Source organism: Vidua macroura, chromosome 1 (assembly GCF_024509145.1).
Source record: "Vidua macroura isolate BioBank_ID:100142 chromosome 1, ASM2450914v1, whole genome shotgun sequence".
NCBI lineage: Eukaryota > Metazoa > Chordata > Aves > Passeriformes > Viduidae > Vidua > Vidua macroura.
This window is the reverse complement of record NC_071571.1, coordinates 153805158-153830576: the sequence shown is the minus strand read 5'-3', so window position 1 is coordinate 153830576 and position 25419 is coordinate 153805158. Positions and strand designations below refer to the sequence as shown.

The 25419-nt window shown below is 55.3% G+C and overlaps 5 protein-coding genes across 5 annotated transcripts; 3 read left to right on the top strand and 2 right to left on the bottom strand.

Annotated features, from left to right (window-relative positions):
- Positions 1–1390: 1390 nt before the first annotated feature.
- Positions 1391–2628, bottom strand: LOC128808040 (erythroblast NAD(P)(+)--arginine ADP-ribosyltransferase-like). Its single transcript, XM_053978810.1, has 2 exons — positions 1887–2628; positions 1391–1499 (listed from the first exon to the last, which is right to left on the bottom strand). Exons 1-2 carry the CDS (start codon positions 2626–2628, stop codon positions 1414–1416), a joined length of 828 nt encoding a protein of 275 aa, XP_053834785.1. The 3' UTR covers positions 1391–1413.
- A 6411-nt stretch (positions 2629–9039) lies between these two features.
- Positions 9040–11299, top strand: LOC128810982 (NAD(P)(+)--arginine ADP-ribosyltransferase 2-like). Its single transcript, XM_053984246.1, is given in 3 exon segments — positions 9040–9518; positions 9520–9650; positions 11205–11299. Coding segments are annotated over 3 exon segments (705 nt in total).
- A 91-nt stretch (positions 11300–11390) lies between these two features.
- LOC128810916 (NAD(P)(+)--arginine ADP-ribosyltransferase 2-like) lies at positions 11391–14648 on the top strand. The gene is given in 5 exon segments (XM_053984119.1): positions 11391–11415; positions 13035–13207; positions 13209–13547; positions 13549–13849; positions 14563–14648. Coding segments are annotated over 5 exon segments (924 nt in total).
- A 3501-nt stretch (positions 14649–18149) lies between these two features.
- Positions 18150–18899, bottom strand: LOC128808057 (NAD(P)(+)--arginine ADP-ribosyltransferase 2-like). Its single transcript, XM_053978848.1, has one exon. The coding sequence runs from the start codon at positions 18897–18899 to the stop codon at positions 18150–18152; it is 750 nt and encodes a 249-aa protein (XP_053834823.1).
- A 3792-nt stretch (positions 18900–22691) lies between these two features.
- LOC128808049 (NAD(P)(+)--arginine ADP-ribosyltransferase 2-like) lies at positions 22692–24116 on the top strand. Its single transcript, XM_053978837.1, has 2 exons — positions 22692–23439; positions 24028–24116. Exons 1-2 carry the CDS (start codon positions 22692–22694, stop codon positions 24114–24116), a joined length of 837 nt encoding a protein of 278 aa, XP_053834812.1.
- Positions 24117–25419: the final 1303 nt, after the last annotated feature.

Sequence of the window (25419 nt, the reverse complement as noted above, 5' to 3'; positions counted from 1 at the left end):
TCGGCACCCGGAACTGCAGCCGGAGCGCTGATCGCCCGCGCTCGCTGCTGCCCTCCGGTGGACAATTCCCGAAGCACAACTCCAGGCGATGAGCGGGTAAAGCGGGAAAATCCCCGATGTGAAAGAAAAAAAGAGTTTCCTGAGCGAAACACCAGGGTGTTTTCATAAATAAATGGGTGGTGCTGCCTCTGTCCCCATTTCTCCATTTTATTTTTCATCCTTTTTCTTTCTGTTTTTCTTTTTTTTTTTTCTCCTAATGCTTCTTCTGTTGTGTTACCTCAATTCAGGTACTTTGGAACTGGGCCCAAACTGATCTTTCATCCTTTTTTATTGGCACTGAGCAGCCCTCGCCAGCTCCCTCAGCCACTCCTGCTGCTCCAGACTCTTCCCCAGCTCCATCCCTTTGCTCCAGCCCCTCCAGGTCCTTTGTGACGGCCTGCAGTGAACGAGGAAAAAGGGAGGAACATTTCTCCATCACCTCTCTGAAGATCGAGGTTTGAAAAATAAACCTTTAAGTCGCCTCTAACAAAAACTCCAGGAACTGCTTTATTTTAGGAAATGAGGCGCCCTGCAGGAAAGGCATTAAAAGAGCTGCAGCGGATACATTAGACGCGCCAACAGCAAATTTTGGTAAACTTTTGATGAGCCAGGCAAGCAAGGATCAAATTTTTGATACATTTTCTATGCGGCAGGCGAGCACGCGGCAATTTATTGATACATCAGGTGAGGCAGCCAAGGAGTGTTAGGAGGTGGCCGTGACATTGCCACTCCCAAACCCCTCTGTTGGGAAGTGGCCAAGCGGCCCCAGGTGCTGCCCAATCTCTGCTGTCCGTGCTGTCCTGCGCTGTCCTGGCTGCTCTGTCACCCCCCGTGCTGGTCCTGCTGCCCTGGCGCCGCTCCCTGGCTGGGCAGCTCTCGGAGGGGCTTCCCCTGGATGGACGCCTTGTCACAGTGACCATGGTGGCCACAGCGGCTGTGGTGGCCACGGTGGCCTTGGTCACCTTGGTAACCACGGTGGCCACGGTGGCCTCAGTAGTTACAATGACCAAGGTGGCCACCATGGCCACTGTAGCCTCATGGGTCACTTTGGCCACAATGGCCCTGCTGACCGTGGTGGTTCCAATGCCCAGAGTGGCCAGTGCGGTCATAGGGGCCAAAGTAGCCAGAGTAGCCATAGTGGCCATAGTGGCTATAACAGCCTCAGTGGTCTCAGTGGTCACAGTGGACAGAGTGGCCATAGTGGCAATAATGGCTGCAGTGGTCACAGTGGCCAAAGTGACCAGAGAGGCCACAGTGGCCTTAATAGCCTTGGTGGCCTCATTTCTCTGGGGCTCCTGGTGGCCTTCATGAACATGGCGGCCACAGTGTCCTCCAAGACCACAGTGACCTTGGTGGCCTCGGTGGCCTCACAGCTTAGAAGGTTCCAATGGCCACTGCCATGGCCACGGTAGCCAGGAGAAGCCCCCCAAGGTGGGGGAAGTTCCTGGGGAGGCTCCCACCTGTGGGGACAAAGAGAGGGGTCAGGGAGACCATGGGATGAGGGGGTCAGGGGGTCATAGGGGGAGGGACGGGGTGACAGGAGGGCCCTGAGGGTGTGAGAGGTCAGAGGGGGCCATAACAAGGTCTCTTTCCCCTGTGCCCAGCCATGGGTGTCCTTGTCCCCCCAACCCCAGCACTGGATGTCCCTGTCCCCCTCACCTGGCACTGAGTGTCCCCATCCCCTGTGCCCAGCTATGGCTGTCCCTGTCCTTGTCCCTTGTCCTGCCTCCCACCCACAGTGGGTGTCCCTGTCCCCTCTGGGCCATGGGTGTCCCCAGCACCGTGTGTCCTCGTCCCCAGCCCTCACTGAGTGTCCCCATCCCCCCAGGCTGTTCCCATGATGTCACCTCGCAGCCACTCGCAGTTGTAGTTGCTGGAGTTCCCGGCGGAGCGAAGCTCAATGTTCTTCGTGCTCCCTTCCGTCTTGACATCAATGACCTCGAAGGTCTCGAAGGGTGGGATCAGCACTTCCTTCTGACTTTCATTGTAGGAGAACTTCTGGATGTCCACGCCATGGCACGTGTACACCTCGAACATTGTGTCTGTCCCATAACCCTGGGACACTTTTTTGTCCTGCGATGATGAAGCAAATTGACCGAAGCGGACTTTCTCACCAACTTCCGCATCGAACTGGACATTCTTCACCCCCCGGAACACATTCTGACAGTCATTAGGGCGTCTCAGCTTCTGGAGGGCCTGGGTCAGCAGGAAATGCAGCGTTTTGAAGTGGAAGTTGTTCCGGTATTCCTGGCTGGAGCGTCCAGCCTCGCGCACGGCATCATTGAACTCCCGGTACACGTCGTTCATGGTGTAGGCCATGAGGGCGATGGCCTGGGCTGGGGACAGAGTGGATGAAGAGGAGCCCCGCTTCTGCCACTCGGCCGTGGCCTTCACCCAGACCTGGGCAAAGTTCTTGTTCTCCTGGAACTCAGAGCTGTTGAGGGCCGGCAACGCCGCGGTCATGGCAGGGCCGCAGTTCAGGTACTGGTCATCAAAGGAGTTCTGGGCCATGTCCAGGGGCACCCCCTTGATGGCCACAATGGCCAAGGTCACTGCCAGCAGTGCCAGGGTGTGAGCCAGGGGGGCCATGGAGAAGAGAGTCCACCGTGGGACACTGTGGGACACTGGGGGACACAGAGGACACACTGGGTGACACAGGGTGGACACTGGGGGACACCAGGGGATGCTGAGGGGACACTGATGGGACACAGGGGATGCTGAGGGACATGGTGGCACATGGGGGGGCTTTTTTGGGGAGGGGCTCTGGAGGGATAGTGGGGTCAGCCCAGGGAGAGTCGGGAGAGCCCCAACCAGGAGACCCCTGGACGTGTCCTGGAACCTGATCCCAAGTCCTGGGGACCCTCCTGGATACCCCAGTGTCCCCCCAGACCCTCAGACTCCCAATCCCACTCCCACAGTCCTATATCCCCCCTCACGGTGTCTTGTCAGCCGCCCTGCAGGACCCTGACTCAAATCCTGGGGTCACTTCCTGACCCGCCCCCCCAGTAACCCCAGTGTGCCCCAGACTCCCAATCCCACTCCCATCATTCTGTGTCCCCCCACTCCTGGTGTTTCCCAGTGCCTCTGTTGCCCTAATCCCTCTCCCAATCCCAAACCACTCCCAGAGACCCCGTGCCCCCCAAGATCCTGACCCAAGGCCTGGGGTCCCCCAGTGCCCCCCTTGTCCCCTTCCCATATCCCAATCCCACTCCCAGTCCCATGACCACCCCAGTGAACCCTCAGGACCGCAATCCAGTCCCCTGTGCCCCCAAGTGTCCCGCAGTGCCCCCCAGTACCCCCGCTGCCACTCTCATGGTCCTGTGTCCCCCATTGCTGCCCCCAGACCACCCCAGGACCACAGTCCCTGTCCCCTGACTCGCCCAGTGCCCCCCCAGACCCCAATCCTACAGTCCCGTGTTCCCCCCCGCAAGGGTCCCTCACCCCTGATACCGAAATCGGCCGGAGTGATCTCCCTGATGGAGCTGGAGGTATCAGAATTCTTTATCAGCTCAGACTCACAGCAGATTTCTCCTGGTCCTGCAGCTCAGGGGGGACTTTGCCATCGGGTATTTATCCATCATGATTATAAATATTCATTAAAACGCGTCCCTTATCTGATACAGAAACAGCACTTTTCCCAGAAATAATCTGCATGGCTCTGCCTCTTTTAGGAAATATTTTTTTTATTGTCCTGGAGAGTCATAAAAATGGGTGTGATTTTCACTGAGTGCTCCAGTGTCTCAGATGACCTTGCCTCCAACTTTTGCTTTGTGCAGGTGCAGTCTTACAGCCTGGGTTCTCGGGGGCTGTCTGACCCCGGAGGCCGAAGGTGTCCTGGATAGCGAAGTCCCGCTAAGCACAACCTGTCCAGGTGTCCCAGGCAGGCTCCCAGCCGCAGCCAACCTTAGCAAGCAGCTCAGCTCTTCAGTGAGATCAGTTCTTTGGTGATTTCAGCTCTTCAGTGATTTCAGCTCTTTGGTGAATTCAGCTCTTCAGTGATTTCAGCTCTTCAGTGATTTCAGCTCTTAGTGATTTCAGCTCTTTGGTGAATTCAGCTCTTAAGTGAGATCAGCTCTTTGGGGAATTCAGCTCTTAGTGATTTCAGCTCTTTGGTGAATTCAGCTCTTCAGTGATTTCAGCTCTTTGGTGAATTCAGCTCTTAGTGATTTCAGCTCTCTGCTTGCTAAGTTCCTTGTCAGACAGAGGGATGAGAGAGAAGAAGGCTGTGTGAGGTTCCACAGCGGTGTCTTTATTGGCAGTGTCTGCAGAGGGTGACAGTGACAGCTCTTCTGCTGAATTGGGCAGAACTGGGGGTTTATATAGGGTGCAGGGGTTTTGGGAAACAGCCCAGTAGTAAGGGTCGAGGTAAACATGACCCATGGTCTTACAGAGAGATAACGAGGGTCCGAGGCAGAAGAGGGGTGTCTTGGCCCACTCATCATGACTAGGCATTTCTTACCTTAGGCCACTGACTCCTTCTGTGGTCCAGAACTTGCCAAAAACCCCTCACTGCAGTTCCTGTTTATTTCTACCTCCACAGGTCCCAGCCGCCTTTGCCCTGCTGTGTCCACACTTCTACATCCTTTTATGGATTTTTCTTATTTCATCTTTAAGCCCTATCCAGCATCATTAAAAGATCTGAAACTTCCTATTCTCTCTCTCATTGCTCAGCTCCCAGGACTCCAATCCCACGATCACACAATCCCACGTCCCCCCAGTGCCCTCCAGTCCCACTCCCCACTGCTCACTGAGTTGCTGCCACACCTCAGATACCAAATGGGGTCCCCTAGCAGATGACATCCCTGTAGGCACCTCGAGCCTGGGGACGATCTCTTGGGGGAGTGCCTGGGTGACTTCCCTGGCCTTGTTGGTGTGGCAGGAGAAGGTGTGGACCCCAAAAAAGGGATCTACCAACACCAGGAGATACCTGAGCCCATGTTGGCCTGGTAGCTCAGAAAATCCATTTGCCAGTAATCCCCGGGAGTGTTTCCTCTTTCAGCGATGCCTGGAGGTGATGGTTTTGAATTCCAAGGGTTCTTTTTCAAACATATCGGGCATTGCTCTGTAACAGACCTGACAATTTTGTCCTACGGACACTGAGGATCTGAGGCCACAGACCAGTCCCCATGGCATCGATTCCCCAGAGCTTTGCTGGTGCTTTTCTCCTTTGCAAATTGCAGCATCAGCTGGGGAGGGCCTGACCTGGGTATTGGGAGTTACCTCTCACCCACCCACCCACCCTCTTTGTTGTGGGCTTTTAGAGAAGCAGCCAATTTTCAATCTGCCCAACTCTATCCAGGCCTCACTTCTGGGGGGGGGGTGAAATTCCTTCCTCAGGAATTAACACCAGGATGCTTTGCTGTGGAAGCTCTTGTGCACCTTTATTGCAAACCTATTTCCCACGCGGAATTGTCAATCTCCAAGCTGGTGCACCCTGGATTGTAGCATGGCCACTTCTTTGGGCAGCTGGGTGGCATCGAGGAGGGACAATAATTCTTGTTTATATTTAACTGGAGATCCCTTTGGTGTTAATTGACTTCTTTCTTTCCATATGGCTCCTTGGGCATGAGCAATGCTCAAAGCAGATGGCAAGTGAGTTCCTAGGTTTGCTCTTTTTCCTGCTGCCAATTCCAGAGCTCTTTGTAACACGGCAAGCTTCTCCCTTTGTCCCCCATCTTCTTGCAGTTAGGGTGAGCAGAGTATGTACCATAAACTCTTGTCCCAAATTGGATTTCCTGGCCTCTTGGATGAGGAGAACAGTCGCTGCTACGGCCCACAGGCATCTGTGCCCATCCTGGCTGATGGAGTTGTTTGGAAAAGCACCCCACAGGTCTCCTGAAGCCTCCCCCACAAAGGAGGCCCCAGAATGACCTTTGATTTGGACTCCTGAGGAAGGACACGCGTTCTGTAACTCAAAAATGGCCCTGATCTCCACATTTCCCGTGGGATTTCCTGACTTTAACAAAGCCCTTTGAGCTTTTTGTGTGCCAAGGGCAGCACTGGGCCCTGGGAGTCCTGGCTCAGAACGTGGGGGACACTTCAGGAGACCTGTGGGCTGCTTTTGCAAACAATTCAATATCAGCCAGGATTGGCACAGATGCCTGAGAACTGTAGTGGCGGCTGATCTCATCCAAGAGGCCAGGAAATGCAATTTGGGACAAAAGTTTAAAGGGCTCCAGACCTTCTCCTGCCAAAACAAGGCCAGGGAAGCCACCCAGGCACTCCCCCAAGAGATCGTCCCCAGGCTCGAGGTGCCTACAGGGATGTCATCTGCTAGGGGACCCCATTTGGTATCTGAGGTGTGGCAGCAACTCAGTGAGCAGTGGGGAGTGGGACTGGGGGGAATTGAGGGGGCCATGGCATCGTGTGTTCGTGGGATTGGGGTCCTGAGGGGTGAGAAATAAGAGAGAGAATAGGAAGTTTGAGTTCCCCTGAAAGCGCTGGATAGGGCTTAAAGATGAACTAGCAAAAAACCATAAAAGGATGTAGAAGTGTGCACACAGCAGGGCAAAGGTGGCTGGAACCTGAGGAGAAAGAGATAAATGGGAACTGCAGTGAGGGTTTTTTGGCAAGTTCTGGACCACAGAAGGAGCTGCACCTCCCCAGAGTGAAAGTTCAAGGCAGGGTCATCTGGGATATTGGGGCACTCAGTTAAAATGACCCCCAGAAACCCCATTTTTATGACTCTCCAAGATAATAAAAATTATTTCCTAAAAGAGGTAGAGCCTCGCTGATTATTTACGGGAAATGTGCTGGTTTTTGTATTAGCTAAGAAGCCCATTTTAATGAATATTTATAATTATGCTGGATAGATTCTGTGTGGCTGAGATTCTGAGATTCTGAGCTGCAGGACCAGGAGAAATCTGCTGTGAGTCCGAGCTGATAAAGAATTCCAGTTTTCTGATTCCTCCAGTTCCATCACGGAGTTCACTGCGGCCGATTTCGGTATCAGGGGCTGGGGGGACTCCAGGTGTCACTTGTGGGGGGACATGGGACCTGAATTGCAGAGTGGGGGTATGGAGGGCTTCAGGGGGACATTGTGGGGTCAGGGGTTGATCCCCGGATTTGGTTTGGGGTACTGGGGTGACATGAAATTGGTAACAGGACTGGGAGCGGGTCTGGGGTCTGGGAGAGGGCCAAGGCGGACAGTGGGGTGTGTGAGGGAGTGGCTTTAGGAATTTGGGTGAGGTTCCTGAGCGGCCCGGGGTCACAAAATGGCTACAAAGGTCTGGGAGCAGAAATGAGATCCTGGGGAGCACCGGGGTGACATCGGAAGGGTAAACACGGGACTGGGATTGGGACTGGAGGGCTGACGTGCGGGGGATTGAGAGACACCGACTCTGCCATGCCAGCAAAGCAAACCCTTCATTTCACCAGTTTACCAGGATTTATAGGTCGCAACATTAGCGCAAAACTTTCCACTTGGATCCCTGTTGGGGAAGATGAAACAGGAAAGCCTTATAAATATGATTGCCTGGCAAAGGATTTTGGGAATATGGGAACTATAAGCGAGATTGTGATGAAAGCAAGCTTTGAGATAGCAAGCCTTGGTTACTGAACAACTGGAAAACAATGGTATGGCCGGCTGAAAGGAATCCCCTTTTGATGAAAAATGCCCTCTGCTTGCAGACAGCTCCAAGGGTCAGAGCAGACCCTACTAGCTTGGCAGAAGGGGTCCAAAGAGTAGTTTTTGGGGTTTAAAATATAACACGGTATGGTAATGTCATGATTCTTATAGGCTGTGTGCAAATGCTATAGGATTTGTGTCTTGTACTAGGTTGGTTAGTGAAGATTAGAATATTCAGCACAGAAGAAGATTTATTGTATTGTAACGGGAACTTCCCTCCCTTGCTCTGTTACTCTCTTGCTCTTGCCTCTGTCTCTCTCTTGCTCTTTCGGGCCTGCTCCGAGCTGTGGCTGGCAGCTCCGAGCAGGGCCCCTGCACCCACGCCCTTTATAATAAACCACGTGTTCCAAGACCTGACTTCAGAGATGTCTCATCTCCATCCATCCCGACCGTCCTACCAACCAACGCTCCTACAGCTCCCTTTATCCCCATCCCCTTAGAAACACAATCTTCTCAATTATCTGCCACCCTGATTTTTAAGAGTTTTCTAAAGCCTTCTGAGTTTACATCCTTGTAGAGAACTTCCTCACACAACTTTCTGTAAACAACCTATTGTTTTGCATTCCTTCATAGAGGCGGAGAAATTTCATGTACTGGTTGTTTGTCCAGTGTCGTTGGAGAGGTGGCACGTTCACCCTCCAATCCACTGGCGCCTTTTGAGAACTATAAATGATTGGAGTCAGAGGAAATAAATGAGTTTCTTCATCGTGACCAAAGCTGTGGTGCGTCGTTTTTCCTTGTGTCATCTGGTGACAATTATCCTTCTTACACTAGTAATGTCCGTGTTATCTCCTTCACTGGCAACGTCCCTGTCATCTCTTCTCTGGTCAGAGTGGCCAGACATGACGTCTTCACTTCTGTTCTTGCCCTGAGTTTATCTCTCCCACACTTTTCACTGTACCAGCGCCACAAGGTCGGCAGTGCTACCCAGTTCAGCGACTGTAGCGGTCTGGTCTTCCACATCTCCCCCTTTTTTTGGTTTTTATGGAAAAAGGTTTGTGTACTTTGATGTTAAAGCAGTCCCCATCTGCAAGGCTATTATCTTATTAAGACTGCTACTGGTCATGTGCTAAATATAGGGTAAAATACATGGAGTACAGATCACAATCAACAAAAACTTACCAAATGCAATCATGTCACTGACAAAGAGACTCACTGCATAGGAGAACAAAAGGATCATGCCCAAGGCCTCCTAGGAGATGAGAATAAATGGCTACTGTTCTAAAGTTCTTATGGTTGGAGCTCGGGGGCCGTGCTGATCCCCTCATGGAGGAACCCTTCCCATGTAAGCTCATGTGTCCTCAGTGTCCCTTCAGTGGGTCCCCCTTTGTCCCCTCAGTGTCCCACAGTGCTCGTGGTGGCCCCTCTCTGCCATGGCCCCTCTGTCTCACACCCTGGCACTGCTGGCAATGACTGTGGCCACTGTGGCCATCAAGGTGGTGCCCCTGGGCATGGCCCGGGACTCCTTCGATGACCAGTACGGGGGCTGCAGACATGCCACGACCGCGGCACTGCCAGCCCTCAACTGCTTTGAGTTCCGCCAGAACCTTCTGTTTGCCCAGGTCTGGGCAAAGGCCGAGGCTGAGTGGCACAAGCGGGGCTCTCCTGTGTCCCCTCTGGTGTCCCCACGGCACGCCATCGCTCTCATGGCCTACACGACGACGGACATTTACAAGGAGTTCAACGTGGCCGTGCGCGCGGCCGGGCGCTCCCGCCAGGAATACCGGAACAACTTCCACTTCAAAACGCTGCATTTCCTGCTGACCAAGGCCCTGGTGGCACTGAGGCACGCTCAGAAAACGATGTGTCACCACGTGTTCCGGGGCGTGCGTGACGTCCGGTTCCAGACACGGTGTGTTCGGTCAATGCACATCGATGTTGCTGCGCAAAGAGATGACCCCGCAATACGGAACAGACACGATATTCGAGGTTCACACGTGCCACGGCGTGGACATCCAGGCATTTTCCTTCAATCTGAGCAACCGTGAGGTGCTGTGGCCAACAAGGCCATTGTGCAAAGCAATTCTATTAAATTATTCTGTCAAATCAAGTCTATTAAATTATTCTATCAAAACAACTCCATTAAATAATTCTATCAAAACAATTCCATTACATAATTCTGACAAAGCCAGCAAAAAGTGACAGTTCTTAACCAGGGCCCCATGTCACTCTCCACACCATCACTCGTGGGAACATCTCTTTCTCTTAACTTGTGGAGGATCCTTGGAGAGCATCCCCTTCCCAAGAGAGGAAACTTACACACATTTCATTTCAAGCAGGAATAGGGGAGAGGAACCTCTGTCTGAAAGGGGACTGGACATTCCCAGGGTCAGATGATGGACGGCCAGGCCCAGCTCTGGTGCTTCATCCTCAGTTGTCAATTTGGAGTTGGTGATTTGGGCTGGTTTTAGCCCAATTCAGCACCAGTGCCATGCCCTTCCAGGCTGGGGGGACCTGCTGGAGCAGCCCTGGAGAAGCACCTGGGGTTGGTAAAGGGTGACCAGTGGAGCTGGCCGTGTGGCCTGGGGCCCGGAGGGATCCAGGGGGCATTGGGAAGAGCAGGGCCAGGAGGTCAGGGAGTGATCGTGCCCCTCTGGCCTGCCCAGGGAGGCACACTGGGAGTGTTGTGTCCAGCTCTGTCCAGTGCCGTGTCCATCTCTGTCCAGTGCCATGTCCAGCTCTGTCCAGGGCCATGTCCAGTTCTGTCCAGTGCCATGTCCAGTTCTGTCCAGGGCCATGTCCAGTTCTGTCCAGTGCCATGTCCAGCTCTGTCCAGGGCCATGTCCAGTTCTGTCCAGTGCCATGTCCAGTTCTGTCCAGGGCCATGTCCAGCTCTGTCCAGGGCCATGTCCAGCTCTGTCCAGTGCCATGTCCAGTTCTGTCTAGGGCCATGTCCACTTCTGTCCAGTGCCATGTCCAGTTCTGTCCAGGGCCAGGTCCAGTTCTGTCCAGGGCCATGTCCAGCTCTGTCCAGGGCCATGTCCAGCTCTGTCCAGTGCCATGTCCAGTTCTGGGCTGCTCTGGACGCAGTGCTGGTCTCAGGGATGGCGCTGCCTGAGCTGGGAGGTTGGGCCAGGTGCCCACTCTGGGTCCTTCCAGCCTGACCCGATCTGGGATTTGGGGATTCTGGCAGTTGTGCTTCGGGAATTGTCCACCGGAGGGCAGCAGCGAGCGCGGGCGATCGGCGCTCCGGCTGCAGTTCCGGGTGCCGACAGCAGGCGGCAGCACGAGCTGGTGGCGCTGCCGAGCGCCCGCCCCGCCCCATCCCGGCCCCGGGGGCTCTGCAATGGTTTGGGATGGAGCGACCTTAAAGCCCGTCCGGTGCCAGCCCTGCCCTGGGCAGGGACATCTTCCCCTGGCCCGGGCTGCTCCAGGCCCTGCCCAGCTGGGCCTTGGACACGGCCAGGGATGGGGCAGACACAGCTTTCTCTGGGCAACCTGTGCCAGGGCATCACCGCTGTCACAGGGAAGGATTTTTTAGGAAGGATGAGTTGTGATGTCTTTGAAAAACTACCCAGTGGTTTAGGTTGTTTTTCAGGAGAAATGGCTGTCAGTGTCTTCAAAATGGGGATGGATGGCTCTACGGACGTGAAGTTTGTCACAGAACCCTGGTGGCTTGATGAGAACATTTGAACTCCAGAATATAAGGGTAATGTGGGAAATGGGTCCCCACAAAGTCTATTCCATAACCCGGACAGCCCGAATTTCTGAACTTTGGGGGGAAATGACGGTTTCACAGGGGATGTGGGGTAGGTGGTTTGGGAAGGCAGCACCTTCCCGCTACCTCAGCCAGTGGGGAAAGGAAGAGAGCAGCGTGCGGCCAGGAGATTGGGATAAAAGGAGGCTGCGCCCTCCGAAACCTCGTGAGAGAAACCCCACGGTGGCTGTGGAAACTCTGTCCCTTTATCCAAATCAAGTTGCAAGACCACTTTGTGAACACTTGGCTTTTCGTGGTGAGGCTTTTCCCCACATGCTGAAGGTGCTGGGTAGTGCTTAAAGTCTGACAGGCAAAAATAATAAAAGGATGTAGAAGTATTTACACAGGACAATAAACGTGGCTCAAAGCAGTGGAGAAAGAGATAAAGGGGAACTCCAGTGGGGATTTTGACAAGGTCTTTAACGCAAAAGGAGCAGCGCCTGGCCAAAGTGAAAGTTTAAGGCAAGGTCATCTGATCTATTGGAACGCTCAGTTAAAATGACCCCCAGAAACCCCATTTTTATCACTCTCCAGGACAATAAAAATTATTTCCTAAAAGAGGCAGAGCTATGCTGATTATTTACGGGAAAAGTGGTGGTTTTGTATTAGCTAGGAAGCCCATTTTAATGAATATGTATAATCAGGATGGATAGATTCTGTGTGGCAAAGTCCCCCCTGTCATGCAGGACCAGGAGAGATCTGCTGTGAGCCCAAGCTGATCAAGAATTCCGGTTTTCTGATTCCTCCAGTTCCATCAGGGAGTTCACTCCGGCCGATTTCGGTATCAGGGGCTGGGGGGGTTCCAGGGGGACACCTGTGGGGGGACAATCCCAATGCCACCATGACATCGGGATTGGGGCCCTGGGAGGAACTGGGGGGGGACCCTGCGGGAGAATGTGACGTGGGATTGGTGTCCTGGGGCAACCTGGGGTACAGTGGGGGACATGGGACTGGGGTTCACTGGGCTCTGGGGGGCAGCAGGGGGGAGCTGGGAGTGTGACTGGGGCCATGGGAGAGCTGGGGGACACTGCAGGGGGCAAGGGGTGATCCCTGCATTTGGGTTGGGGTCCTGGGGTGTATCATTTCCAACAACCCCAAAAGGGAGACCAGGCTGGGAGTGGGATTGGGGTCTGGGGGTGGGCTGAGAGGGACACTGGGGGGTCAGGGAGTGACCTCAGATTTAGGTTGAGGTCCTGAGGGGGCTGAGTAGATGCCAGGGGAATGACACAAAGCTGTGGGAGTGGGATTGCGGTCCCTGGGGGGACTGGAGGGCACCGGGGCATCCAGGAGTCACCCCAGGATTTGGGATCAGGGTCCCAGGATGTGTACAGGGGTCTCCTGGCCAAGCCTGCCCCCCCTCCTCCCCAGGCTGACCGCACCCTCCTTCCCCAGCCCCTGATGGACAGATCTTCTCTGTGTCCCACGGTGTCCCCCCATGTCCCTCAGTGTCCCCCCATGTCCCTCAGTGTTCCCCCATGTCCTTCCGTGTTCCCCCATGTCCCCTCAGCATTCTCTCAGTGTCCCATCAGTGCTCTGCCGTGTTCCTCAGTGTCCCCCTATGTCCCTCAGTGTTCCCCCATGTCCTTCCGTGTTCCCCCATGTCCCCTCAGCATTCTCTCAGTGTCCCATCAGTGCTCTGCCGTGTTCCTCAGTGTTCCCCGTGTCCCACAGTGTCCCCTCAGTTTGCCAGTGTGTCCCCCCAGTGTCTCACGCTGCTCCCCGTGGCCTCTCCCCTCTCTGGATCCCTGGTTTGGACCCTGGCACTGCTGGCCATGACCGTGGCCACCGCAGCCATCAAGGTGGTGCCCCTGGACATGGCCCGGGACTCCTTCGATGACCAGTACCCCCGGCTGCCGACGCGCCATGACCGAGTTGTTGCCGGCCCTCAACCGCGTTGAGTTCCAGCAGAACCCTCGGTTCGCCTGGGTCTGGGTGAAGGCCGCGGCCAAGTGGTGGAGGCGGGGGCCCCCGGTGACCCCTCTGTCCCCAGAGCAGGCCATCGCCCTCATGACCTACACCATGAAGGACATTCACAAGGAGTTCAACGACGCCGTGCGCGTGGCCGGGCGCTCCCGGCGGGAATACCGGGACAACTTCCACTTCAAAACGCTGCATTTCCTGCTGACCGACGCCCTGGCGACGCTGAGGGACGCTCGGGGACCGCGGTGTCACTACGTGTACCGGGGGCGTGCGCGGGGTCCGGTTCGAGGCGCGGCGCGGCGACACCGTCCGCTTCGGTCGATTCACGTCGACGTCGCCGCGCAAACAGATCGCTCAGCAATTTGGGACAGACACGACGTTCCAGGTGCAGACGTGTCAGGGCGTGGACATCCGGGAGTTCTCCTCCAATCCTAGTGAGGAGGAGGTGCTGATCCCGCCCTTCGAGACCTTTGAGGTCACCAGTGTCACCCAGGAAGGGGACAGGGCGTTGATCCAGCTGCGCTCCAGCGGGACCTTCAGCAGATACAGCTGCGAGTGGCTGCGAGGTGACATCATGGGGATAACCTGGAGGACAGGGACACCCACTGTGGGCATGGGGACACCCATGATTAGGCACGGGGGACAGTGACACCCACAGGTGATGTGGGACAGGGACAGAGAAACCCATGACAAGGCACAGGGATGGGAACTCCCAACAGCTGGGAGGGCACAGGGACGTCCCTGCCAGGGGAGGTCAGGGACAGGGATGGGGAAAGGGACAGAGATGGGAACCCTCCTGTGCTGACTCTGTCCCTCCCCTCTGTAGAGCAGCTCTGTGGGGACCGGCTCTGTCTGCTCAGTGTGGGTGGACTGAGACCATCCTGACCCCCCCGAACCTCTCGCACCCCCCTGACACCCCTCAGGGCACCCCCTGACCACTGTCAGCCCTAAAGCCCACCATGACCCCCCTGACACCCCATCATCCCTAAAGCCCCCATGGCCCCCCTGTCCACCAGTCTCCCTCCTTCACCCCGGCCACCAGTCACCTCCAACCCTCCTGCCACCCATGGCCCCCATCTCATCTCACCCCGTGTTATGGCCACCTCCGAACTCCTGACACCCCCCTTGGCCCTCCTGACCCCCCTGATCCTCACCCCCATGGTCATCCATCCCACCTGAACCCCACTCATGGTCCTCTCTGTACCCCTGTAATCCCTGACCCCTCTCTGACCCCCCCATCTCAACCCCCTCACCTCCATTCCCCTCTTTTTCCCCCCAGGTGGGAGCATCCCCAGCACCCCCTCCCACCTCAGAGGGCTCCTCCTGGCCACTACAGCCCTGGCAGTGGCCACCAGGATCATCTGAGCCATGAGGCAACAAAGGTCACCGTGGCCTCCACGATCACTAAGGCCACCATGACCCCCAGAGAAAAGAATCAACCAAGGCTACCAAGGCCACCACTGCCATTTTCCCTGGGGGAAAAAAAGGGGAAAGAGAAGAGGAAGAGAAGAGAAAAAGAAAATCCTACCTACTCCCCACCCCCCAACTTTTCCCTGACTGCTTTGGAGATTCATTTATTTGCATTCTTGCCCAAATCTTGTGAATTCCCACATATTCAAGACATAAACAAAACCAAACTCTATTTCCACACCACAATTAATTCAGCCTTGAAAGGAAAAAGAGGAAAGTGTCTTTGCAAACAAATTGTGTGACTCTGGTGATGGATAGGGCTTGGGACTTCTGGATAAGGAAGTGACCGGGGAAATTATCAGTTTCAGAAAATGTTCCTCATGGAGACGGACTGATGTTGAGCCAAGGTCCTGCCAGATTCCTGAACTTTAAGAAGAACGGGACTTAACAGGCTTATGAATATTATTTTCCATGCCCAGGATGGAGTTAAAGCCCATTTTAATGGCCATAGGTCTGTGTTATAGAAGGGCAGGGTGCACAGCAAGGGGGACGTGCAGTCGGTGGGTTGGGAAGTCCGCACGTTCCAGGCAGCTCAGCCAATGGGGAAAGGGAGTGGGAGATACGGCCGGGAAATTGGGATGAAAAGGAGGTTGCATTGTCCAGCAATTTGAGACACCCCATGGGGAAATTCCCTATGGCCGCTCCCTTTGTTCACGAATAAAATCACAGGGCTCTCCTTTCTCCTCTGTGCAAGTAAACCTCTGGCAAGGAGGATTTTTTTACTCAAAGGTTTGATAGCAAAAATGTTCTTCCACTTGAATCCTAAGCGGCATGTTTAGTTGCAGCCAGAGTCTAAGCTACAAAATGGTGGCTCCATCTTTTATACCCCTGGTGTTGCATCAGCCAAATACATATTTATAAGCAGTCATACATATTAAAAAAATTCCTCATAAATGCCTTGCCCCTCCCAAAGTCTGCCAGTTGACTCTTCCTTGCTGTCCAGTGGTGAAGACCTTCCTGCAGTCTGACTGGAGGGGAACAGCAACAGGGTTTGCCCTTTCCCAACTGCCCCACGCAAGGGGCACAGGTACACGCCCGCCCTCCACATGTCCCTGACAACCTGGACAACCAAAACTGTCCAATGGCAACAATACAGACGGGGGGAAAGAGGGCAATGGGAAGAACAGAGGGTGTCCAAACAACAAACAACAACAATAAATCACTAAAACTTCTCTTAGCATGCACACAATATTCCTCACTTAATTGTGAGAGCCAATCATCACATTACCCATCTATAACAAAGCTGTGGCTGCCCCACGCATGGAAGGGTTCCAGGCCAGGCTGGGCAGGGCCTGGAGCAGCCCGGGCCAGGGGAAGATGTCCCTGCCCAGGGCAGGGCTGGCACCGGACGGGCTTTAAGGTCGCTCCATCCCAAACCATTGCAGAGCCCCCGGGGCCGGGATGGGGCGGGGCGGGCGCTCGGCAGCGCCACCAGCTCGTGCTGCCGCCTGCTGTCGGCACCCGGAACTGCAGCCGGAGCGCTGATGGCCCGCGCTCGCTGCTGCCCTCCGGTGGACAATTCCCGAAGCACAACTGCCAGAATCCCCAAATCCCAGAATGGGTCAGGCTGGAAGGACCCAGAGTGGGCACCTGGCCCAACCTCCCAGCTCAGGCAGCGCCATCCCTGAGACCAGGACTGCGTCCAGAGCTGCCCGGAAGTGGACATGGCCCTGGACAGAGCTGGACATGGCACTGGACAGAGCTGGACACAACACTCCCAGTGTGCCTCCCTGGGCAGGCCAGAGGGGCACGACCGCTCTCTGACCTCCTGGCCCTGCTCTTCCCAGTTCCCCCTGGATCCCTCCTGGCCCCGGGCAACATGGCCAGCTCCACTGGTCACCCTTTACCAACCCCAGGTTCTTCTCCAGAGATGCTCCAGCCAGTCTCCCGAGCCTGGACTGGCATTGGGAACTGTCCCTCCCCAGGGGCAGGAACTGCCCTTGCCCTCTTGAACCTCCAAATTTCCAGCCTTTAAGATCCCCCTGATCTGCAAGATGTGGCAGGATGCTCTGACTGGAATGTGCCCAAGCGAGAGTGCCCCATTTGTGGCTATTGGGGCTGCATTGAGAGGGGTCTTGTGCTGATTTTGGTGCTGAATTGGGCAAAAACCAGCCCAAATCACCAACCCCGAATTGACATCTTAGGATGAAGCACCAGAGCTGGGCCTGGCTGTCCATCATCTTGCCCTGGGAATGCCCAGTCCCCTCTCAGGCAGAGATTCCTCTCCCCTGTTCCTGCTTGGAATGAAATGCGTGTGAGGTTCCTCCTTTGGGAAGGGGATGCTCTCCAAGGATCCTCCTCAAGTTTGAGTGAAAGAGACATTCCCACAAGAGTTGGTGTGGGGAGTGCCATCGAGCCCCGCTGAAGAATTGTCTCTTTTCACCAGCTTTATGAGAATTATTTAATGGAATTATTTGGATAGAATTATTTAATAGAATGTCTTTGCACAATGGCCTTGGTGGGCATAGTGGCCTCAGTAGCTGTGGAAGCCGTGTGGCTCAGCGAGTCTTGGTGAACATGGTGGCCAGAGCTGCCACAGTGACCACAGTGACCACAGTGAATTCAGTGACCTTGGTGGCCTCGTGGCTCAGAGGATTTTGTCCACCACTGCCAGGGTTGTGGTGGCCAGGAGGAGTCCTCTGAAGTGGAAGGGGACCCTGGGCATGCTCCCACCTGGGGGACAAAGAGGGGGGGCAGGGGGATCATATGGGGAGTGAGGGGGTCGGTCACAGCCATAATGGGGGGCCATGAGGTGAGAGGTGGCAGGCTGTCGGCAGGGGTATGGGGGTGCAGGGGGCTAGGGAGGTCAGTGGTGTCATGGTGGGGACAGGGGTTAGGGGGAGTCCAGGGTTGCCATGGGGGGTGACAGGGGGTGTCAGGGGTTCGGGGAGTGCCATGGCCCACCCGCGTTCAGCACACAGGTCCTGTCCCCAGAGCACTGCCTTTGGTGGGGAGGGACAGGGTTGGTATGGGGACACCCCTGTCTCTGTCCCTGTCCCTGTTGTCCCCTGGCAGGGGTGTCCCTCTCCGTCTTCCCTCTCAGAAGTGGGGGTCCCCATCCCTGTGCCCTGTCATGAGCGTTCCTGTCCCCGTGCCCACAATTGGTGTCCCCAGTCTTGGTCTCCACAGCATGGGTTGTCCCTGTCCCCAAACTCTCAGTGAGTGTCCCTATTCCCTGTTCCCTGTCCTGGGTGTGCTCTGTCCACTGTGGATGTCCCCAGCACTGGGTGTCCCTGTCCTCGTCCCCAACTGCAGGTGTCCTTGTCCCCCCCACACAGTGGATAGTACTGTCCCCTATCCCCAGTGAGTCTCAATGTCTCCTCTGCCTTATCATGGGTGTCCCTATGGCCACAGTTGGTGTCCCCATCACCCCAGGCTGTCCCCTGTGCTGTCACCTCACAGCCACTCGCAGTTGTATTTGCTAAAGGTCCCGGTGGAGCGGAGACTGATCCGTGTCCTCTTCCCATTCCAGGTGACTTGCGTGACCTTGAAGATTTCGTATGGCGGGATCAGCACCTCACGGTTGCTGGGATCATAGGAAAAAGCCTGGATGTCCACACCGTGGCACGTGTGAACCTGGAAAATCGTGTCTGTTCCATATTTCTGGGCGATCTCTTTGCTCAGCGACGTCGACGTGAATTGACCAAAGCGGACCCTCTGGCCACGCCGCGCCTTGAAATGAACGTCACGCACGCCCCGGAACACGTGGTGACACTGTGCTTGATGAGCATTCCTCAGCGCCCCCAGGGCGTCGGTCAGCAGGAAATGCAGCGTTTTGAAGTGGAAGTTGTTCCGGTATTCCTGGCGGGAATGTCCGGCCGCACGCACGGCCGTGTTGAACTCCTTGTATAGGTACTTCATTGTGTAGGCCATGACAGCGACGGCGTGCCATGGGGACGGCAGAGGGGACACAGGAGAGCCCCGCTTGCGCCACTCAGCATCAGCATGGAACCAGCCCCAGGCAAAGTGAGGATTCTTCTGGTACTCAAAGTTGTAGAGGGCCAGCAACGCCGCGCTCATGGCATGTCCGCAGCCCCGGTACTGGTCATCGAAGGAGTCCCGGGCCATGTCCAGGGGCACCACCTTGATGGCTGTAGTGGCCAAGGTCATTGCCAGCAGAGCCAGGGTGCGAGCCAGGAGGGCCATGGTGGGGAGGGGCCACCACGAGGGACACTGTGGGACAAAGGGGGACACACTGAGGGGACAATTAGGGCACATGGGAGTACATGGGAAGGGTTCCTCTGTGAGGGGCTGGAGAAGGGAACTGGGGTCAGCTGGGAGGACAGGGGGCAGTTTCGCATTGAAGACCCCAGGACACATCCTGGGATGCTGAGCCCAGACCCTGGGGGCATTCCTGGACTCCCCTCAGAACCCCAGGACAACAATGCCACTCCTATGGCCCAATGTCCTCAACGCTTAGTGTCCTCCTGGAACCCCAGGAACTTAATTCAGATTCTGGATTCACTCTCTGTCCCCCCAGCAGTGCCCCTCATGACCCCAGTCCCAATCCCACAATGCCCACCCTGGACCCCACTGTTGTGTCCCCTCCAGTGTTGTCCCTGTGCCCACCAACCCCACAAACCTACTCCCAGTTCATTGTCCCTTTCCTCCTTAGTGTCACCCCAGCCCCTCTGCAATTCCCCAGCCCAAACCCTGGGGACAATCCCTGACCTCCCCCATGTCCCCTCAGTGCCCCACCCGGCCCCATCCCCATCCCAGTCCTGTGTTTACCCTTCCAGTGTCCCCCCAGTGCTCCTCAGGAGCTCAATCCTGCTCCCAGTCCTCGGCAAACCTCTTGTGATGCCGGGCTGATTACAAATCTCAACTAAATCCCTAAAGCCAGTCCCTCACCCCCCCACTGACCCCTCAGCCCTCTCTCAGACCCCAAATCCACTCCGGTGATCTTTTTGGTCACCCCAGGACTCCAAGTCAAATCAGGCAGTCATCCCCTGTCCCCACAACATCCCCCAGGAGCCCCCATGGCCCCACTCCAAAATCCCAGTCCCATGTCCCCCCCTCAAATGACCCCAGTGTCCCCCAGCCCCTGATACCGAAATCGGACGCAGTGAACTCCCTGATGGAGCTGGAGGTATCAGAAAGCCAGAATTCTTTATCAGCTCGGACTCACAGCAGATCTCTCCTGGTCCTGCAGGTCAGGGGAGATTTTGCCTTGGGGTATTTATCCACCACAGTTATAAATATTCATTAAAAGGAGCTTCTTAGCTAATACATATATATCACTTTCTCTGGAAATAATTGGCATGGTTCTGCCTCTTTCTGGAAGTCCTTTTATGGTACTGGAGGGTCACCCCAAGGGGTTTCTGGGTGTGGTTTTCAGGGAGTGCCCCAATATGCCAGATGACCTTTCCTAGAACTTCTGCTTTGTGCAGGCAGTGCTCAAGTTCTCTGGTCCAGAACTTGCAAAAGACCCTCACTGGAGTTCCCTTTATCTGTTTCTCCATGGATTCCAGGCACATTCATCCTGTGTATCCACACTTCGACCTCCTTTTCTGGCTTTTGCCTGTTCATGTTTAAGTTCTATCCAGCACCATTAAGAGATCTGAAACTTTATTCTCTCTCCTATTGCTTAACCCCGAGACCCCAATCCCACGGTCCCATGGCCCCCCAGTCCCCCTCCCCACTGCTCACTGAGTTGCTGCCACACCTCAGATACCAAATGGGGTCCCCTAGCAGATGACATCCCTGTAGGCAGCTCGAGCCTGGGGACGATCTCTTGGGGAAGTGCCTGGGTGGCTTCCCTGGCCTTGTTGGTGTGGCAGGAGAAGGTGTGGACCCCAAAAAAGGGATCCACCAACACCAGGAGATACCTGAACACTTCCTGGTGTGGCAGCTCAGAAAATCCATTTGCCAGTAATCCCCAGGAGTGTTTCCTCTTTCAGCGATGCCTGGAGGTGATGGTTTTGAATTCCAAGGGTTCTTTTTCAAACATATCGGGCATTGCTCTGTAACAGACCTGACAATTTTGTCCTACGGACACTGAGGATCTGAGGCCACAGACCAGTCCCCATGGCATCGATTCCCCAGAGCTTTGCTGGTGCTTTTCTCCTTTGCAAATTGCAGCATCAGCTGGGGAGGGCCTGACCCGGGTATTGGGAGTTACCTCTCACCCACCCACCCACCCTCTTTGTTGTGGGCTTTTAGAGAAGCAGCCAATTTTCAATCTGCCCAACTCTATCCAGGCCTCACTTCTGGGGGGGGTGAAATTCCTTCCTCAGGAATTAACACCAGGATGCTTTGCTGTGGAAGCTCTTGTGCACCTTTATTGCAAACCTATTTCCCACGCGGAATTGTCAATCTCCAAGCTGGTGTGCCCTGGATTGTAGCATGGCCACTTCTTTGGGCAGTTGGGTGGCATCAAGGAGGGACAATAATTCTTGTTTATATTTAATTGGAGATCCCTTAGGTGTTAATTGTCTTCTTTCTTTCCATATGGCTCCTTGGGCATGAGCAATGCTCAAAGTAAATATCAAGTGAGTTCCTAGGTTTGCATGGGACCATGGGAGTGGGATTGGGGTCCTGGGGGGTGAGCAATAAGAGAGGGAATAGAAAGTTTCAGACCTCTTAACAGTGCTGGATAGAACCAGAAAAAGCAAGAAAAGGAGGTCGAAGTGTGGATAAGCAGGATGAACGTGGAAGGAATTCTTGGAGAAACAGATAAAGGGAACTCCAGTGAGGGTCTTTTGCAAGTTCTGACCCAGAGAAGGAGCAGCGCCTGCACAAAGCAGAAGTTCCAGGAAATGTGACCTGGCATATTGGGGCACTCGGTGGAAACCACACCTAAAAACCCCTTTGGGTGACCCTCCAAGTACCATAAAAGGACTTCCAGAAAGAGGTGGAGTCATGCAAATTATTTCCAGAGAATGTGATGTCTCTGTATTAGCTAAGAAGCCCCTTTTAATTAATATTTATAACTGTCATGGATAAATACCCCATGGCAAAGTCCCCCCTGACCTGCAGGACCAGGAGAGATCTGCTGTGATTCCGAGCTGATAAAGAATTCCGGCTTTCTGATACCTCCAGCTCCATCAGGGAGTTCACTGCGTCCGATTTCGGTATCAGGGGCTGGGGGACACTGGGGTCATTTGAGGGGGGGACATGGGACTGGGATTTTGGAGTGGGATCAAGGGACGCTCAAGAAGGATGTAGTGGAGGAAGAGGGTGACCTCTGGATTTGTATTGGGGTCCTGGAGTGACATGAAATGGGTACACAGGACTGGGAGTGGGGTTTGGGTTTGGGAGAAGGACCTGGGGACACTGGGGGGGATGAGGGAGTGGCTTTAGGAATTTGGGTGTAGTCCCAGAGGGTCCTGGGTCACAAGAGGTTTGCAGAGGATTGGGAGCAGGATTGAGCTCCTGGGGAGCACTTGGTGGGCACTGGAAGAGTAAACACAGGACTGGGATGGGGATGGGGCCTGGTGGGGCACTGAGGGGAAACAGGGCAGGTCCGGGATTGTCCCCAGGGTTTGGGCTGGGGAACTGCAGAGGGGCTGGGGTGACACTAAGGGGGAAGGGACACTGGGGTTGTGGGGCTGGTGGGCACAGGGACAACACTGGAGGGGACACAACAGTGGGGTCAGGGGGTCACTGCTGGGGGGACAGAGAGTGACCCCAGAAATTGAATTAAGTTCCTGTGGTTCCAGGAGGACACTAAGTGTTGCGGACATGGGACCATGGGAGTGGGATTGTTGCCCTGGGGTTCTGAAGGGGGTCCAGGAATGCCCCCAGGGTCTGGGCTCAGCATCCCAGGATGTGTCAAGGAGGCTTCTAGCCAAAACTGCCCCCTCCCACCTGCTGACCCAGTTCCCATCCTCACTCCCTCACAGAGGAACCCTTCCCATGTACCCCGTGTGTCCTAATTGTCCCCTCAGTGTGTCCCCCTTTGTCCCACAGTGTCCCTCGTGGTGGCCTCTCCCCACCATGGCCCTCCTGGCTCGCACCCTGGCTCTGCTGGCAATGACCTTGGCCACTACAGCCATCAAGGTGGTGCCCCTGGACATGGCCCGGGACTCCTTCGATGACCAGTACCGGGGCTGCGGACATGCCATGAACGCGGCGTTGCCGGCCCTCTACAACTTTGAGTACCAGAAGAATCCTCACTTTGCCTGGGGCTGGTTCCATGCTGATGCTGAGTGGCGCAAACGGGGCTCTCCTGTGTCCCCTCTGCCGTCCCCATGGCACGCCGTCGCTGTCATGGCCTACACGTCGCAGGACGTGTACAAGGAGTTCAACGCGGCCGTGCGCGCGGCCGGGCGCTCCCGCCAGGAATACCGGAACAACTTCCACTTCAAAACGCTGCATTTCCTGCTGACCAAGGCCCTGGTGGCACTGAGGCACGCTCAGAAGCGGCAGTGTCACCACGTGTTCCGGGGCGTGCGTGACGTTCATTTCAAGGCGCGGCGTGGCCAGAGGGTCCGCTTTGGTCAATTCACGTCGACGTCGCCGCGCAAAGAGATTGCTCTGCGCTTTGGGACGGACGCGGTTTTCCAGGTTCACACCTGCCATGGTGTGGACATCCGGCAGTTTTCCATGTATCCAGGGGAGGAGGAGGTGCTGATCCCGCCCTTCGAGACCTTCAAGGTCACCAAAGTCATCTGGGATGGAAAGAGGACATGGATCAGTCTCCGCTCCACCGGGACCTTCAGCAAATACAACTGCGAGTGGCTGTGAGGTGACAGCACAGGGGACACCCCGGGCGATGGGGACACACGCTGTGGCCATGGGGACACCCGTGATAAGGCAGAGGGGACACTGACAATCAGGGGAGATGGGGGACAGGGACACCCACTGTGTGTTTGTGTGGAGAAGGACACTCCATGCTGGGCACACCAAGTTTGGGGACACCCATTGTGGGCACGGAGACAGGAACGTCCATGACAGGGCACAGGGATGGGCATCCTCACTTCTGGGAGGGGACAGGGATAGGAACATCCCTGCCAGGGGAGGACAGAGACTGGGCCCCCTCCGTACCGACCCTGTCCCTCCCCACCAAAGGCAGTGCTGTGGGGGTGAGACCCTCCATGGCACTCCCTGAACCCCTGTCACCCCCTGTCACTCTCCATGGCGCCCCCTGAATGCCCGGACACCTGTCACCCCTAAGCCACCATGACCCCCTGGCCTCCTTGGTCCCTTGCCCCCCCCAGACCCCATGTCACCTCATGGCCCCCATGTCACCTGTCACCCCTCACCCCCCATTATGGCCATTCCTGACTCCCTCACTCCCCACATGGTCCCACTGATTGCCCTCTCTGCCCCCCTGGCGGGAGTGTCCCCAGGGCTCCTTGCCACCTCCAAGGATTCCTCCTGGCCACCACGGCCCTGGCAATGGCCACCTGGATCCTCTGAACCACAAGGCCACCGAGGTCACCAAGGTCACTGTGGTCACTGAGGCGGCTGTGGCCACCATGATCACCAAGACTCCCTGAGCCACATGGCTACCACAGCCACTGTGTCCACTGTGGCCACCAAGGCCATTGTGCAAAGACATTCTAATAAATAATTCCATTAAATAATTCTGACAAAGCCAGCAAAAAGTGACAATTCCTATGCAGGGCTCAATGGCACTCTCCACAACAACGCTCGTGGGAATGTCTCTTTCTCTCAGCCTCGTGGAGGATCCTTGGGGAGAATCCCCTTCCCAGTGGAGGAACCTCATCTGCATTTCATTCCAAGCAGGAACAGGGGAGAGGAATCTCTGTCTGAGAGGGGACTGGGCATTCCCAGGGCAAGATGATGGATGGCCAGGCCCAGCCCTGGTGCTTCATCCTAAGATGCCAATTTGGTGATTTGGGCTGGTTTTAGCCCAATTCAGCACCAAAATCAGCACAAGACCCCTCTCAATGCAGCCCCAATAGCCACAAATGGGGCACTCTCGCTTGGGCACATTCCAGTCAGAGCATCCTGCCACATCTTGCAGATCAGGGGGATCTTAAAGGCTGGAAATTGGGAAGTTCAAGTGGGCAAGGCCAGGTCCTGCCCCTGGGGAGGGACAGTTCCCAATGCCCGTCCCAGCTGGGTGGACCTGCTGGAGCATCTCTGGAGAAGGACCTGGGGGTGTTGGTGGGTGTTATAGCTGGGTAGAGTAATGATTGTCCCTCACAATTAAGAGATGAATATTGTGTGTGTGTGTGTGTTAAAGGAAGTTTTGCTGAGATTTGAATTTCTTTTGATGCGTAACTTTGTTATCGTGACGTTGGTTTTGGACACCCTCTCTTCTCCCTGTAATCTCCTTTTCCTCCCTCTGTGTCCTTGCCATCGGACAACCCTTGATGTCAGGGACATGTGGAGGGAGGGCGTCTACCTGTGCCCCTTGCATGGGGCAGTTGGGAAAGGGGGAAGCTCTCACTGGGGAGGGGGGCTATGGCAACCCCTCCCCTCCAGTCAGACTGCAGGAAGGTCTTCTCCACTGGACAGCAAAGAAGAGTCAGCTGGCAGACTTTGGAAGGGGCCACGGATTGATAAGGAAAATGTTTGAATATGTATGAGTGCTTACGAATATGTATTTGACTGATGCAACACCAGGGGTATAAAAGGCAGAGCCGCCATTTTGTAGATGAGCCGCTGGCAGTAGGCCACACTCCCAGCGTTGTCCCTTTTTCCTTATTCTGTCCCTTGGTTGTGTTGTTTTGGTTTAATAAACCTTTAAAAT

Bases quoted from the DNA above. Each gene is read 5' to 3' on its own strand.
- LOC128808040 (XM_053978810.1), bottom strand. From the start codon at position 2,628: ATGGCCCCCCTGGCTCACACCCTGGCACTGCTGGCAGTGACCTTGGCC. The intron at 1,500-1,886 runs GTGACATCATGG...TTGTCCCCACAG, and splicing joins CAACTGCGAGTGGCTGCGAG to GTGGGAGCCTCCCCAGGAAC.
- LOC128808057 (XM_053978848.1), bottom strand. From the start codon at position 18,899: ATGGCCCTCCTGGCTCGCACCCTGGCTCTGCTGGCAATGACCTTGGCC.
- LOC128808049 (XM_053978837.1), top strand. From the start codon at position 22,692: ATGGCCCTCCTGGCTCGCACCCTGGCTCTGCTGGCAATGACCTTGGCC. The intron at 23,440-24,027 runs GAGGTGACAGCA...CTCTCTGCCCCC, and splicing joins ATACAACTGCGAGTGGCTGT to CTGGCGGGAGTGTCCCCAGG.